The following is a 17,693-nucleotide window of genomic DNA, read 5'->3' on the forward strand; positions in this document are numbered from 1 at the left end:
CCCAAAATCCCCAGAAAAAATGTAATACCTCCAACAGATCCACTTCAGCTGGAGAAGAAATAACTTACATTAAGCCTTTTGTTGTAAAGTCACATTCTGGCATGGAGAAATTGTTCCAAACTTAAAGAGGGTAGATGTAGGTTGGATATAAGGAAAAGGCTTTTAGAGTAGGGTGGTGAGGCACTGGAATAGGTTGCCCAGAGACGTGGTGGAAGTCCTGTCCCTGGAGACATTCAAGGTGAGGCTGGACCAGGCCCTGAGCAACCTGATCTAGTTGTGGATGTCCCTGTTCACTGTAGGGGAATTGGACTAGGTGACCCATAAATGGGTCCAATCTAATCCTTCCAATCTAAGGATTCTGTGGTTCTATGATTTGGAATCACTCCACTCCTAAAGATTGAGCTGCAGACACTCTGTCAGAAATGAAAAATCTTTCTTGACCACAGTGGGTTGTAGCTGCTTTGCTAGATGCAGAGAGTCTTGAGAGAACCTTTTTTTCTTTCTTTTTTTTTTTTTTTTTTTTTTTTTAAATCAGTATGTGTTTCAATTTTTACTTAGGAGGTGATTTGGTCCAGACTTGAATTCATGGTATCCTGTAGTTTGTTCTGCAGCTTGCCTCACATTTAACAATGGGTAGCAATTCACAGGAGTTGGCAGATGCACACCTTGGCCTGCAGTGAATTGAATAGTCAGGGAATGGAAGAAACTGTTTGTATTTGCCTGAGCATGGCCCCTATGCCTGTACCTAAGTTAGAGACTGCGAAATCTCTGCTCTTTTGCTAAAAGCAAAAGAAGCTTTTAGCAATTGCAAGAACTCATAATGTTTGACGTGTATAAACTTGTTGTATCAGGGCAATTAATCATACAGTGACCAAAAATAACCCCTCCTTTTTTTCCCCCCTTTTGATGCTGCTCAGGGGGAAAAAAAAAGAAGATTAATCTATAATAATAAAGAATGAGATTGTTATATCTTCCTAAGTGATGGAATCTTAAGCACTCAGTTTACTATGGTATAATCTCAGTTTACTTCCACTAATGGTAAATACTATTTTGATTCAACCATGACTGCTTTTCATATGTTACTGTGTTTCACATAACTGTGTTTCATATGTTCATATGAGTTACCTTACCATCACTACATGAACACAGTTGCAGAGAAGGCAAAAAATGATAATAAATAGTAATGTAATGAAATAACACTGAGGAAGTTCTTAGTCAGCATTTAAAGTAAGGTGCTTGATATGTCTTTAAGCTCAAAGACAAATTAATAATGCACTATTTAAGATAAATTTTATTCTTAAAATGAATCCAAACACAAAATTTGCTTAGGTATTTTCATTCTCTCTCAAGACTTTTGGAGGTGTCCATTGATAAAGTCATGAAAACATTTGACCTACTCTAGTTACTGTTTTATTACAACAGGAAAACAGCCTACAGTTCCACAAACCTTACTGTGAATAGTCTGCATCTTGCCATTGCTTCAGTGGTTTTCACTTGCCACCTGGGGCATAAAAGCCTTCTCTGAACATCTCCTGGATCTGCAACAGGATGCTTCACCTCACACCCATCTGAGCGCATTCTCCTTGAAAATGCCATCTGCATTTCCTATGTTTCAAACGCGTGCATAACTTTGTCCATCCTCCCAACCTCCCGTTTCCCTGTTCCCGCAGCAGACCCGTCAGTTCCCAGCCCACCCGCACGGAGCGCGGTCGCGATCGGTCCCTACCTGCCGGCTCAGCTGAGCGCGTCCCTCCAGCTTCGCTGGCGGGCAGACACTTTCCTTGGCCCTGGATGAGGGCAGAGAGCGGCCGGGTCACCCCCGACGGGATGCGGCAGCGGAGACCGTGGCGACAGCGAGTCGTGTAGACCCCGCACGACTGGCCCGGCCCGAGGGCGCAGGTCTGGCAACAGCCGCAGCCGGGCTGCCGAGCCGTCTCCGGGCAGCCGGGCTCGACGGGCGGGCAGAGAGCCAGCTTCTCCTGCGTGCACGGCGCACAGTGCAGGGGCTGCGGGGATGCGGCAGCTACAAGGCGAGGGCCCAGCAGCGCCGGCAGCAGCAGGGGCGGCAGCCAGCAGCGGCTCAGCAGGGACCGCAGGCAGTTCATGTCGCTGCTGAGGGACCGCACCTCAGCGGCGTGGGGAGCTGGAGGCAGGGTGCATACGTACATCCTGCTAGCCCGAGCCATTTATGCAGCCATTTGTCTGGCTATTAATCTTTAACCTCGAGTTAACTATTATCTGAACTAGAGAAACGTCATTTCACTGAAGGTTCAAGTTCCTGACCGCTATTCTCCTCCCCTTTCACTTTCCTCCTTTAATTATTTTTCTTCCAGACGTGCAGGATTGCCTTTATTCCCTAACCCCATCTCTCTTCCCTACCATAGTTATCAGGGAAAAAAAGCTGTGGAGGGGAAACGGGCAGAGAGTAACAAACGAGTGGGTGCATCCCTTTCCTCTTTGCCCGTCAGAAATGCCTCCCGTTTTTGGCATACGGGGGTCTCCCACCTCTGGATTCACTTTTGCTGCTGCTGCTGGCATGGGAGAAATATCAATCTGCATAATAGGCACTTGACAGAAACCAGTGTTTGTCCAAGAACCCAGAGACAAACGAGGTAGCTCTGCTTTTCTGACTATCATGTTAGCCTCTTCGTCTACTCGTATTTCACCTTAAAACAATCTTTCTCTTTTTTCCTTTGCATACAGAAGTTATCACTATAATGAAAGCAAAAGCATTCAGCCTTCACTGTACTGAGCAGATAAATCCTAGTATTTGCAGTATGTATTGAGCTTGAAACATCAAATTCCACTGTCAAGTTACCTAAAGTAGCATGATTTGTGGTTGTGTGAGGGTTTTGGTTTTTGGTGTTTTTTTTTTTTTTTTTTTTCTTTTTTTTTTTATTATTTTCTTCTTCTGTGTGTGCGTGTGTGAAGATGTGTCGTTAGTGTGAAAGTGAAGCAGAATTGTAGTGTTGTTTCGTGTTTTATTATTCACTTTAGTTTCTATATTATTGAAGCCAGAGTTTTCATTTATAATTTAGTATTTACTGCATTTTTAACTCCCTAACATCTTAATTCAGTTCTTGCATTATTCATATTGGTTACAGACTTTCATGACTTAGAGACTTTTTCACTTTACTACTGCATCTTCTATTGGTTTTCTTTTTAAAATTTTCAGGCACTCAATGGAAAGTTAAAAAAAAAAAAAGAAATCACCATACACAAAAGGTAGCAGCTCTCAAAACTCACTTGCATTTTTAAGCATACTGAACAAAACATTTTAAAAGAATTCTTTGGATTTCACATGTCTGTGAGTGAGAGTAGGCTCTGTCTGAAAACCCAGTGCATGACAACTTGTGCAGAAAAATTCAGCAATTAGGCTTTCCAAGCTCTAATGATTATTTTCCCTTTTTCAAATTTTTTTTTTTTTGCATGTATATCTATAATGGAAAATGATGATTCTTCTATCAGTGTGTGAGGAGAAAATATATATAAAGATATATTTTCTCCCTCCTTCAAAGAGAAAAAAAAAATAGGCAAAGTCCCTTGCACTAAGGACCGTATATATATGTGTGTGAAATGTAGAACCATCTGAAAAATACAGAGACCCGAATATCTCATATGCATCTGTAAATGCATATGCATGCATTTTCTCACTTGTCTACAAGGGATGCTCCGAAAGTAATGCCTCCTATTTCATTATATTGACCCATGACATCAGAAGTGGATGTTGGTGGTATGGCAGTAGAGGCTGAATCTTCCACTGATTTTCCGTTAAATTTTGTTTCTATGCAACATGAGGAAACAGAGAGGCAGTCTGACAAAATGGTGTCTGACATGGAAGCGCATATGAAGCAAAGGTATATAATTGAATTGTTCTTTGCAGAAAAAAAATGAAACCCATTCACATTCACTGACACTTTACTGAGACCAAACAGTGAATATTCACACAGTGAGGGGCTCATTTCAGCAGTGGTGATGGTGCCAGTGCCAATAGATCACCATAGCTGATGTGCAGGCTCTTGTTTATCATTGGTGAAAATGCACAGCTAATAGTGGTGACTATGTTACCAAGTAGTGTTATTTTATTCTTTATATCTACTGTAGTTTCTTTGGAGCAACCTGCTTATACATGTCTCTGCTCTTTTGAAAGTCTTCATTGAAACAGAATGCAGGATCAGACTTTTACTGACTGCCTTACGTAGGCTTACTGCCAATAAAATGACTGCTCCAGAGTGACTGCCTTCCTTGCATTTTTCCTTCCTTTGCTTTTAAAAAGAAAACATGAACTGAGAAGAAATTGCTCCTAGTGATACATATAAAGCACACTCTTTAAAACTTTTGATGTTGTTGTAGTTGTTGTTTTAAACACATTACCACATCACCATCATTTTTCCTTCACTGGATAAAGAGAGGAGCATAGTACTTCAGTCCTTGTCTGAAGTACAGGACTACATCACAAAATTTTCACTAGTTTGAATGGCAGTTCTTCTTTGGAAGGTACAGTTGCAGTTTTGGTCTTTGTCATATTTCTCACAGAATCAACTGGATTGGAAGGGACCTTTAAGATCACCTGGTTCCAATCCCCACTATAGGCATGGACACCTCCCTCTAGATCAGCTTGCTCAAAACCCCATCCAGCCTGGCCTTGAAATGCTTCCAGGGAGGGGGCATCCACAGCCTCTCTAGGCAACCTGTCTCAGTGTCTCATCACCCTCACAACAAAGAATTTCTTCCTAGTATCTAGTCAAAACCTACCCTCTTTCAGTTTAAAGCCATTTCCCCTCCTCCTGTTGCTACCTGCCCTTATAAAAGGTCCCTCCCCAGCTTTCCTGTGGGCCCTCTCAGGTACTGAAACGCTGCTATAAGGTCCCCCTGGAGCCTTCTCTAAGCTGAAGAGCACAATCACTCTCAGCTTGTCATCTGAGGGCAGGTGCTCCAGCCCTCTGAGCATCTTCATGGCCTCCTCTGGACTTGCTCCAACAGCTCCATGTCCTCCTTGTGTTGGGGGCCCCAGAACTGGACACACTACTCCAAGTGGGGTCTCACCAGAGCAGAGGAGAGGAGCAGAAGCACCTCCCTCGACCTGTGGTCATGCTTCTTTGATGCAACCCAGGATATGATTGGACTTCTGGACTGCAAGCATACACCGCTGGCTGATATTGAGTCTTTCATCAACCAACACTTTCAAATCCTTCTCCTCAGAGCTGCTCTCAAGCCATTCTCTGCACAACCTGTGTCCGTGCTCGGGATGGCTCTGACCCAGATGCAGGACCTTGACTTGTCCTTGTTGGACTTGATGATGTTGGCATGGATGTGTTTGACAGGTGGGCCCAGGTTTCTCTGGATGGTATCCCTTCCCTCTAGTGTGTCAACTGCACCACTCAGCTTGGTGTTGTCTGCAAACTTGCTGAGATTGCACTTGATCCCACTGTCCATGATGCCAACAAAGCTATTAAATTGCACCTGTCATAGCACACATCCCTGAGGAACACCACTTGTCACCTGTCTCCACTTGGACATTGAGCCCAACTTCCCTCCAGGGCTTTATCCCATGTGACCCTGTCAAGCAGTTCCCTGAAGAGTTCGGTCTGCTCTCTTGAAGTCCAGAGTACCAAGCTTGCTGTGCACCATCTTTGATGATCTAAGGGTCCTGACCTCCTCCATTTTGTGTCAGTGCAGTCAAGACCGCCCTTGAGCTTCACATTACTCAAAAGCCACTTTCAATGGTGAGCACAAGGTCCAGCATAGCACTTTTTCTTGTGTGTTCCTTTACCACCTGGAAGATGAAGTTATCACCCACACGTTCCAGGAATCTCTACAATTTCTGGTGCCCTACTATGTTGTCCCTCCAACAGATATCAGGGTGGTTGAAGTTCCCCATGAGTACCATGTTTTGCAGATGTGAAGCTTCTCCTATCTGTTTATAGAGGGCCTCATCCACTGGGTCTTCCTGATCAGGCAGTCTGTAGCAGATTCCCACTACAATGACTTCTTCCTCTGCCTTCCCTTTCTCTTTAACCTAGCCCATAAACTCTGTCAGCTCCTCTTCTATCTCCAAGTGTAGTTCCAAAGACTCCAGCTGGATGTTGATGTAGAGGGCAACACCCCCTCCCTTCTACCCCTGCCTGTTTTTCTTAAAGCATTTATACTCATCTATTTCTACATTCCAGTCATGAGAGCCATCCCACCACATCTCAGTGATACCAGTGACATCATAGCACTTTGGGCACACACGTGCCTGCAGCTCTTCCTGCTTGTTCTCCATGCATCAGTGTATCAATGTATTTGTATCATGTATCAGGCATTTGAGTTGGGCTCCCATTGAGGCTGATTCACCAACTGGAGTTGCCTTATTCTGTACTTTAGGTGCTGTCTTACTGGCCTGTGATCCAACTCAGAAGCTCCCTCAGAAGACCAGATTTCCCAAACTAGTTCCACGACATAAATAGCCAAAGCCCTGTTCATGATACCACTCCCTTAACCATGAATTCATTTTCTTAATTCTATCAGTCATTTTCCTCCCCACTCCCCTAACTGAGAGGATTGAGCACTGTCTGTGCTCCTTAGCCCTTCACTGCTGCTTCCAGCTCCTTGTAGTCCCTCTTGACATTCTCCAGGTTGCTAACAGCTGTGCCGCTGGTGCCTACATGAAACAGCAGCAGTGGGTAGTAAGTAGTCCATGAGATGTGCAAGGTCTGGCAGCCTCTCTGTCACATCCTTGATGCAGGCTCCTGGCAAGCAGCAGACCTCTCTAGATAGCAGGTCAGGACAACAAATGGGTGCCCCTGTACCCCTCAGAAGATAATCACACAGCACTATCACCTGGCACTTTTTCTTAGCTGCAGTAGCTGCTATGTAATGGGGAACAATCTGACTGCCTCTCTCAGCTCTGATGACTTACCTGTTAGAGTTTCTTGTTCCTTCTCAGTCTGCAGAACCACAGAGCAGTTCTGCAGAGGCACCTCTCAATTTGGGGCAGGCTTGTTCCTCCTGTTAGTCTTTCTTGTGGCAATATGCCATTTGTCATTACTCTTGCCTTCCCCTCCAACTGGATGTGCCAATGGAGAAGTTTGGGGCTGTTTGGCCCTGGACTGTGGATTCAATGCAGACTGCATGTGAATCTGGCTGTCTTCTTCTAGCTCTGCCTCCCTGACAGCATACAGCTTTTTGGCTGTCTCCTGCAGCTCAGCCACCTGTTGCAGGAGGTCCTGCACCTGTGCACATCTTACATAGGCGAGTTTGCCTCTCACCTCTGCTCCTGGAGCAAGGTCCAGGCACTTTCCACAGATCACGATCTGCACAGCTGCTTCTTCCTTTAGCAGCTCTGAGTGGAGGCACTGATTGTGTCCAGGGTAGGTTGTGCACACTCCCCTGCCAGAGCTACAGCCTTAGCTTGGCATCACGTGCTCACCATTCTGCTTTGAGGGTTGGCTGGAGTGATGCTAGCTATAGGATCACTTCGCTTTCTTGCTATTTCTCTGGCAAAAGAAACCCCCTAAAACCTCCTTGTACCTTGAGATCAGTTGCTGCAGATCTGGCTTGGCTGGCTCTGAAGCAGCTGCTCTTGACTCATTGAGTTGAGATTTTTCATTGTTGTGAGGCAGCTGGCAGTATGTGAACTGCCCAGGCAACTGCTAGCAGCCTTCTTGAAGAAAGATTTTCTTCAGCTTACCTTGTAATGATAAATAAACAAACAGAAAAACCTTACAGATTATAAAAAATTTTGAGGGTGTTCATTTTGCTTCTTTTATGGTTGCAGGTCACTCTATATGGTGGCCTTGCCTTTCTTTTTTAACTTGCTATCCTCTCTATGATAAAAAAGGAAATCTAGGACTCTGCTTAAAACAAAATTTGTAAAGTAGTTACATGAATCCTAAGCAAGGGTTTCTTTTCCACGAAGCATTTCCCAGTTGTTTCTCAATAATTCTTAACCTGTGATTTCATTTCTCATGTTAAATAAACCTTGTGAGCTTTTTTTTCCTTACAATTGCATGAAATTTTTCATAGAAGATGAAGTTATATACAGATATATGCAAGAGATCTTTATCCTCTGATCACAAAAAAATTCTATTGACTTGCCAAGTAAATTCCTGCTGGGACTGCTTCACTGGCATGTCAAAAATGCTTAAAAAAAAAAAAAAAAAAAAAAAAGTGGAATATCCCCATAATTTTCCTTTAAGTAAGAAAGAAACTGATCCCAAATTGTAAGGTTAATATCAAAAACTATTATGCAATATATGTTCATATATTACACACATAATATACACATATAATACACACATGCACATATGCATGGCATCTAGCATATGAAGACAAACAGCTGTGAAAGAAATGCAAAAAATCTACTGTCCCTGTCATTTGTCCCCTGCCAAATATGCTTTATGTCATCTCTATGGATTTTAGTACTTTTTAATTCATGTCACTTATAGTGCTTTGGTTACTGATGAACCCTGAAGATAAGGAGGTGCTCAAAATTTGTTTTGTACAGATATTCTGTAACTTTTGCAGAGTGACTTCTTGTATTTTTTTCTCAGCAATTAATTCTTCTAGAATATAGAAAATATTTAAGAAAAACCTCAATGAATTACTGCAGAGAAGAAAAATGAGACTCTAGCTAGAAAAACATTTCTGTGTCAAATTATGGTTAATCAGGATCAAAAAAGAGAGAAGAAAAAGAGGAAAAATCATTCCCTTTAGTGCCTAATGCATTAAAGCATTTGGGCATCAAATACAGCAAATAAAGTGTCTTGTTTCCAATGCTGTGTGTGCACAGACCGGTCAGATCACTATTTTCCAGAAGTCCTGATCTCTGCTGGTAAGAAAGGTTACAGAGCAGTCTGTTAATCTTTGTGCCATGGTCTTGTTACTCCCACCCAGGGATGGCTCAGAGGAGAGTTTTCCCTTCTAGAGGAATAGTCCAGACACAATGCCAAGCTGAAACCGCCCTGGGAAGTATGAATTTCTGCGTGGACTGTTAATATAAAAGTTTGGTTTCACTCCAACTACTCCTGTCAACAGTGCTAAACCTTGGTAGGGATATCCCTAGTACCACCCATGGAAATGAAGGTTTTTCAGTGCCTACCAGAGTAGGATGTATCTTAGCAGGAACTTCAAAATATTTAACTTATCCTGTTTAGCATTGCCTCCTGAAACCTATACCAGCATCAGCTGTTTAAACCTCTTTGCATGTTTCTGTTCACTACGTATCAGCCAGACAGATAGAAACTAAAGGTGCTGTTCTTTCATCTTTTTATCCTTTCTATAATTTTAATAAAAATAAGACTTAGTCATAAGATCTAAATCGTAGTAAGACCTGAGGTCCATTTTCTCTGAGTGTACTGTGATGTGGGAAAATGAAGCTTGTGGATGAAATTGCCTGAACTATTCTTGCTGCAAACAGCAGTCTGAAAGTCCCAGCAAGAAGGCAAGAGAGATGTTCCAGACACCAAAATGATAAACTGTTAGAAGAGGAGCATATTTCCTTGGATCATTTACAATTGGCTTCCACACTCAGGCAGTTCACCCCTATACTACTTGTTGACAAAAACAAACAAACAAACAAAAACACAAAAGAAAGTAAAAAAAAAAAACAACTTTGCTCAGCTGCTTTTGTCTCTGCTTTTTGTCCCAGGGTATTTCTGGTTTCAGAAATATCATTGTTATTCATCATTATTATTAATATTTTTGCTAAAGTCAGTAAGAATACCTTTCAGGTTTCAAGCTTCTATTGTTTTGTTAGAGCATGAGGGACAGGACTTCAGGACTTCACTCAGTTCTGCAGATAGCTCAAGGCTCGCACTTAACACCAAATCTAGGTAAGCTGCTGTGAGGATTCAGGGCTACCTCAGCTATTTAAACATTATTACCATCAAATAAATGTCTGATAGCTAGAAAGACTGAAAGACTTTGACGCCTCAGTGCAACCTTAATCTATGTGCTCAAGCTCTTTTGAGGGGATCAGCAGTGAAGTTTAGATAAGTTCATGCTGCCATAGGAACAAGGATGCACAGAGGTGGTAGCCTTTGTTTGGAATCCCTGAAGCATTCAGTGAGGGGACCAATACTTGCTGACCTCACAGAAAAGAAGGTTGGAGCAGGTTCAGAGAAGGATTCCAGCGACCACAGAGATGATCTGAAGGCTGGAGCACTTCTCCTATGAGGAAAGGTTGAGGAAGTTGGAATAGTTTCATTTCAAGAAGAGAGGGCATCAAGAAAACCTCATTGTGATCTTCCAATACATGAAAGGGGCTTAAAGGCAGGAAGGGTACTGATCTTTTATGCAGGTAGATAGTGATAGGATAAGGGGAAATATATTAAAACTGAAAGCGGAGTGCTTTAGGGTAGATGTTAGAAAGAAATTCTTCAGTTAGGGAGTGGTGAGGCACTGGAACAGGCTGCCCAGAGAAGTTGTGGATGCCCCATCCATACAGGCATTCAAAGCCAGGCTTGATAACCCTGTCCAAAGCAGGGGGTTGGAACTAGGTTATTTAAGATCCTTTCCAAACCAAGCCATTCTGTGATTCTAAGATGATCTTGCATATTTCTGCTGTCTATCTCCTTGGGGTTGGAAGCTAGCTTAGCTTCTTCCTCTTGCAGGGTCTTAAGACAAAGCTATTGATCTGACTGTGACACTGCATGATATTACTCATCAGTCTCTCTCTGATTTCTGAATACTATGCTGCTGGTGACTTCCTCACACCTCCTGGCCACCAAAAGCATTTCTGAGCTGGGCACACTTGCATGCATGACACACTCTGCTATGCTCTGTTTGCCGGTCTTATTTGCTGTGCTCCTGGTCCCTTGCACCCACCTAAAGTCTACTTCGCACGAACACTATAACAAAGAGCCAGTTTGATTCAGTTGCATGCTGTATGGGGTTCTCGTGACAGGAAAACATACCTTGAAATCTTTTACCTAGGCATTTTCTAAACTTTTCACATCCAGTACTTCTCCCAGTAAATTTGTTGGCAGTGCTGCCTGCACTTTTTTTTCCCTGATATCTAAATCTATGTTGTGTTTTTCATACCAGAAAATTTGAGTATTCTGGTTCTAGGAAGAGACTCTTTGTTTTTCTATCTTAAGGGTATAAGGTATTTCTTTTCTTGTTGCTTGTTTCTTGTTTCCTTCTTTCTTCTTTCCTTCTTTCTTTCATCCTAGGAGTAACAAAGGACGTTTAAACTCATTTCTCTTTTCATTTTTAAAAAATAAATATGAATTTAAAGAAAACTAATAACATTCCTTAGATGCAAGACAGTGAGTCACTGAACTATGATGAAAATTTAACCTTCTTTTCTAATAAATGCTTAGACAAAGTAGAACAGCTTTGAAAGGTGACACTTAAAAGCTGTGACTGCAAAGTAAGCCTAGAGATGGCGATTACTGGCTTGTGACCTCAGGCTCTTCGATTTCAAAGTTCTGTTTCAAAGGAGAAGGGGATTTGAAATGTTTTGTCATACTTCCTAGTGTTTTACCTTGAGCCCTGATGAAGCTAAAGGCAGATGGTTATATGTACTCCCTGGCTGATGTCTTCTACAAATCTCCTTTGTACTTATTTCAGGGTGGACAAGTATGATTGGTGTAGCTTAAGTGTTGTGAGATCACATGCACGAATAATGCCAGAATGAATGATAGCAACAAGGAGCTGATGCCAGGTTCTGCAGGGTTAGCAAACCTGTTAGAACTGGCTGCAGTAAAATAATAATGAAACAATGAAATTGTTGAAATTAGGCACCCAGCGTGGCAGTATGACAACTGAGCAGCAGACCTGAGGTTTTCTAGGGGGAAGACTGCATCTTAGGTGGCTCCAGCATCTGGGCCTAAGTCTACTCTTTGATAACATTTTCAGATGATAGGCAGTAGCTTCAGCTGGTCCAGCTCTTCTAAGATTCTGCTTTCAGTCAAAACTTTGTTGTTGTTTTTTTTTTCTCTACTGAATCTGAAATGTTTTAAGAGGCACTGCAGACTGCAGTGGCAGACAGAGATGAGGAAGTCTGTAGACTTGTGTCCTATAAATGCTATGGAGTACAGATCAGCGACACCGCTGTAATATTATTACTCAGTTTTTACTATAGGAATGAATGTATGTTGTGATTTGGAGAAAAAAGTTTTCCTGTTTCCCACTGTTACTCATTATCCTAAGATTGTTCAGCTAGGATCAGCAAAGATTTACTCAGTTACCAGTTACAGGTAAGTTTGAAATATGTTAAATATGCATGCTAAACATTTTCTTTCTTCAACCTGTTTTGCTACAGCAGCATGCCAGCTGGGTAGAGCACTCCCAGTTCTGTCAACAGGAGCATTACTGTTGCTTCAGGGGGAACAAGGCTGAACTCATAAATCCAGGGTGAAAATATTTTTTGTATCTTCCCTGTGTTCTTGGTAGTGTTTTTGTTCTTCTCCATCCAACTGCCTGCTTAGTCATTATCAGCAGGTAGATTGTGCAATATCCATTCAGAAATAAGTGTACTAAAAACAATTCCCTAGGTCAAGGTCACAGCTTAGTTCCTAAAGGAAAAACACTGATCTAAAGGAGTACTCTCAGGGGGAAGGCTGTTCTAAATTTGCAAACATGCTCAGTGTTACTTTTGAAAGCCACAACAAGAGCTCAAGAACATAACACAACTCTGACTCATTTCCATTCATGCAAAAAAGGTCAGGTTTTTAATATCCTAATATTTTTTCAAAACACAGTATCTGGAAGGTTATCTTCTCATTAATTAGGTGCCTGTAGTCTTAAATCTTTTCCAGTCTCATTATCTACTGCTAACAAAAGGCCTATTTTAAAGTGATATTAAACTCTGCAGCTCCCAGTAAGGGTTTCTGTACACTGGGCTGATATTGCAATATAAACATGCATAAAGGAACTTTGCACCTAGTACAGTTCACTACATAAGTAGTAATTCATCATTGTTGCTACTGGTGGATGAGCATTAAATCAGATTAAAACAGCACACTACTAGAGTCTCTCAAAGTAAATTCATGTATCACAGTAGAAAACTAACCCAAGTATCATTATATTACTTGGGAGTCTGCTGGAGAAACAAGTGAAAGTGTAAGCCTTGTAAAGAACAGAAATGTTAGTTTTTATTCTTTTTTCCTCCAGTACACACATGTGCCGCACAATAATAGCAATTATATGTAGTTCCAGTTCCCTTAACATTTTGGCATTCTCTGGGGACATCATTCAAAGGCGGATAACATGTAGTTTATTACTAAATAGACCTGATTGAAATCCCTTAGTATTCTTACCTGTAACTAACAGTAATACTGTTGCTGTAGATAATGAGTCAAAAGTATTTCAGCAACACCATGAAATATGAATTAATTCTACACATATTTTACCATGAAAAGCTATCAGCAATATTGTGATTTTTCAAAATCGATGAGGATTGGAATTATTCTGAGATAAATGCTATAAATTCATGTGATTCTTTTTAAGCATTCTGCAGAGAGGAAATAGTAGCAGTTTCCAACATCTTGAAACTCCCCAGTTTTATATGCCTGTCTGATACAGCTGCAGGACTTGTGAAGACCCAATCAAAATCAATTCTATGTTACCATTCCAGGCAATTAGTTTGCCTCCACTGAGGAAAGTCTCCAGGATTTTACTGCTACCAACTAGTTTCATGAGCTTGGCAGCGAGTAGACTTGCTCCCAAGAAAACATTCCCAGCATTTACCATGTCCTGAATCTTAGGAAGCTTTGTGTTGCCCTTGAATAAGACTTTTTAGCATCTGTATTCCCTGGATCCTACTTTTATTTCAGCTAACCTGAAAAAAGGACTGAGCAAGACTTTCTCACCAATTGCATGCACCCTTATCCTGATAAGGACTGAGTCTTATTTCAGACAGCCTTCAGTGACTTCCATCATGGATAGGTCAACCTAAGACCAAGGCACTGCGGAGGCATGACAGCTGAGACTGAGTTTTGGCAGAAGACTGACATAAAGTATCAGAGGAGCCTTTGAAGATGGGAAAGGAATACAGCAATGAAAAAAATCAGGCATAAAAGACTGTTTTATAAGGAAGGCACCACTAGAGGCCAGATTGAAGATGACATTAAATGGAGGCATTTGAAGACATGAAAACAGGTTCAGGAAGGAGGCAAGAGTGACTCTGAAATGTAATTAGTAGAATGAGAAGCAGCAGCAACATCAAGATTTTCTGAGACCAGGGCAAGACGCCTGAGAAAAGAATAAGTGCAGCTGGCTGTCTGGGATGGTACAAATAAACAAGAGAGAGATCTGGGTCACTTGGATTAAGTGTTGGGTAATGTGGCCAGACTAATCTATGCTTGTCCTACGGGTAGAGGAGGGTTTTATTCTAGCTTTGCACTTGTCTGATCTTAGTTCAGCCCCCTGCACAAATCACAGAAGCTGATAAAGTCCCTGATGAACATAAACCCAAAGGAAATAGAAGCACATCTTCAACCATGCTATTTCTTTTCCCGTCAAGAGCAGCTTGAGATCTACATTCAGAGAGAGTTTCAGTTACCCGAGGAGCCTGTGGTGCCAAGACAATCTGCATAAATCTAACACACAAGTAAGTGCCAGAACATTAAACATCAAACCAAGTGAGTATGCTTTGACTAGCAACCTGAGAGTCAGTATCAGCCCTCCACCTGGCTACCACAGAAAGTAGCATCTGAGGACCATGCTGCTCCCTTGAGCAACACTGGAGAGTTTAAGGTCAGGAATTACTAGTAAAACATGTCCTAACTTTGCTTAAGTCTTAAAAGAAGCCATAAAAACAATAACTCTGCTCTTGTATTTTTGTGCATAACACAGCTGCAATTGGTTGGCAGAGACCATCGTTCTACTTGTCTATAGTTTAGGACAGGAGACAAGTTTCAGTGAGTGTAAAGGAATAGCAATGGTTTCTCTTGCCTCTGTCTATAGCTTGCAACTCAATTTGAACAGGATCTCTCCCCTTTGGAGCAGTTCAGTAAGGGGAAAAACAGATTGCTGGCTTCAAAACTAGTAGAGTCAGATAAGCATCTGTACTACAACCACATCAGAACAGGCGAGTGGTAAATCTGTTGTGGGTCCCTGTCACTGACACCCTACTGATAACTTAGAAGTGACCTGCCTAAAGCTTACGTTACATGCAGCAGGAGGAACTAACACAAATATTATACTTTTGGGATTACTTTGACAAGTGCTTCACAGGCAGCTGCTTTAAGATAAAACATCAATCTACTCCAGCATCTTTAGAAAGGGACCAAAGAAAAAAAAGAAAACAGCATACTTTCAAAACATACTTGAGATAGTTACTGCTTCACTTGGCAACTGTGCAGCATGCTTAGAATACAGGCCAGAGCAAACTCGGAACCAAGTCTTCAAATCAGATAGTAATCTCTAAAGATTTGACTCCCAGCTGGTGCCTCTCACTATTTCCTCATCTCCCCAGCTAATAAACATTTCTGATTGCATGTTTTTATTACTCTCTAGATGAGGAGATTCTCCACTGACAAACCAGGATTACATTCATGTGGCCACTAGGACTTTGTCACTTCAAGAACATCAACAACACTAGAAGATTTGAATGCTATACAAACAATTGTGATAAGTGGCAGCTGTGGCAGGATGAAGAATGATTTTTACTCAGCTCTCTCCGTTCCTTTATTCCAGGCATTTAGCTATTGCAGATTAGTGTTGTCTTCCACATAGAAGCAGTAGCTGACATCTCTTAGACTTAATAGGAAGTCCAACAGGCATTGCAGATTAGTCGAATGTGCATTTTATTGGAATTTGCTATTCACAAAATAAGCATGAAACATCATTACTTTCAAAAAGTTTGATCAAACTTCTTCAATTGTTAATTCGTGTTTTGTTGCTTCCTCGATGTTTTTCAGTTGGCGAAGCACCCATTCTCTTTGTTTCTTTCTCTGTTATAGAAAAAGAAATAGTCAGTCTGACCTGTTTAGACTTCATATGCTTTAAAAACAAGCACAGGTAGATTTGGGCTGAACATTTATTTGTTTTAAGCTAAGAAGCTTTAACTCAGAGTGAGCAGATCTTCCTGAGCTTTCAATATACTTGTGGACAATATGGAGAAGAAATCCCCACAGATAAATCCAAGAAAACAGAATCTGATGGTTTGCACACTAGCACAACAGTCTTTAGACTCCAAATCCATTGCCTTATTTTCCTTTTTGTGAACTTGCCACCAAGTCCATACTTACAATCAAAGCTGCAGGAAGCTGAGATCTCTATTCCATTTTAATCAAACAAGACCACCTGCATAAGGACTACTAATCTAAGCTTTTCCCAGGATACCTTACACTAACTGAAGGGTTGTATACAAGACCAACATTAGCAATAATTAGGATTCTTTCTATAAAACATTATGATTTCAATTAAACAGGCCAAATAGTAGATTGTGTTGGTTTTTTGTTTTTCTCCTGCATTTTCAGTTAAGTCTCCAACATGAAGAAATTTAAGAATTTTTCCAGTTAAGCCACTAATCTCTTCCCATTCTTAAGTTCCTCCTGCAGAGAGAAAAAAAAACAAACAACAAAACAAACTACTTCTGCAGTAGCATTCATATATTAACATGCAAGTGCAGAAGCTAAATTAAATACCAAATGAGTAAATCACATCTAGTCTAGCTGGAATGATGTCACAGAATCTAAGAAGTTATCAGTATGAACTAGGACATACATTCATAGAATCATAGAATCACAAGGTTGGAAATGACCTATAAGATCATCCAGTCCAACCGTCTCCTCATCACCATTGCCACCGCTAGCACTAAACCACATCACGCAGCACGTCATCCAGACGCCTCTTGAACACTGCCGGGGACGGCGACTCCACCACCTCCCTGGGCAGCCATTCCAATGCCTGATCACTTTCTGAGAGAAAAAATTCTTCCTTATGTCTAACCTAAACCTTCTCTGATACAATTTGCGGCCATTTCCTCGTGTCCTGCTCGTTGCCTGGGAGAAGAGGCCAAATTTCACCACAACCTCCCTTCAGGAGGTTGTAGAGTGCAATGAGGTCTCTCCTGAGCCTCCTCTTCTCCAGAATTATTGATAAAGTTGTGAAGATGTTGTATAACCACAATATTCTTCTATTACTAGAAAGATGTGCAAATACAGTACTGGCACAAAATTATATGCTATTTCACAGTATATGGAGAATATAATTACCACAATAGCTGTATCAGTTTTCTTCTTTTTCAACATTGGAGGATCTTTTATTCCTGGTATTCCAGAAACCATCCATGAAGATCCACTCTTGGGAGTTACTGCTAACTTCTCAGATGCTTTTGTGGGAGTTTGAGTCTCCACACTTGAGACAACCTTTTCACTTGCCTCTGCATTTGATTCATCAGATGCCAATACTGTGGAAAGTCGTTTTCTAGAATACACAACTTGAGAGCTATGGCTTATCTCTCTGCTGGAATCTTGCAAGTCAAATACTTCTGAAAACCTTTTTGGAGACATATGAGGGAAGTATGCTTCAACACTTGCTAGTGATAGTTGAGCTACTGACCTTCCTAGAGTTGATTTTGGCACTGGGGATATATAAGCTCTCTTACTGAGATCTTGGTCCTTGATTGACTGATTGATTGGACCCGAAAGAGATAGCATTTTTCTTGAGAACACTGAGTCCACTGGAGTGCTGTGTTTCACCACTTTCCTTTTTAGAGATCTTTTAACATCCCAAATAGAATCTTCTTCCTCTGACAT

At 41.4% G+C, this 17,693-nt stretch overlaps 2 protein-coding genes across 2 annotated transcripts in view; both read right to left on the reverse strand.

The window, feature by feature from the left end:
* Positions 1–2,179, reverse strand: part of IGFBP1 (insulin like growth factor binding protein 1) — a 6,361-nt gene extending 4,182 nt beyond the window's left edge. Inside the window, exon 1 of the mRNA XM_042839648.1 lies at positions 1,727–2,179. Coding sequence (XP_042695582.1) covers positions 1,727–2,168 — 442 coding nt within the window. The 5' untranslated portion in view covers positions 2,169–2,179. The remainder of the gene's footprint in view (positions 1–1,726) is intronic.
* Positions 2,180–15,797: 13,618 nt separating this feature from the next.
* Positions 15,798–17,693, reverse strand: LOC122171647 (coiled-coil domain-containing protein 201-like). The gene is made up of 2 exons (XM_042839392.1): positions 17,151–17,693; positions 15,798–15,884 (listed from the first exon to the last, which is right to left on the reverse strand). Exons 1-2 carry the CDS (start codon positions 17,691–17,693, stop codon positions 15,798–15,800), a joined length of 630 nt encoding a protein of 209 aa, XP_042695326.1.

Source organism: Centrocercus urophasianus, unplaced genomic scaffold, assembly GCF_019232065.1.
Source record: "Centrocercus urophasianus isolate 14NV4802_14NV808 unplaced genomic scaffold, USGS_Curo_1.0 seq_11, whole genome shotgun sequence".
Classification (NCBI taxonomy): domain Eukaryota; kingdom Metazoa; phylum Chordata; class Aves; order Galliformes; family Phasianidae; genus Centrocercus; species Centrocercus urophasianus.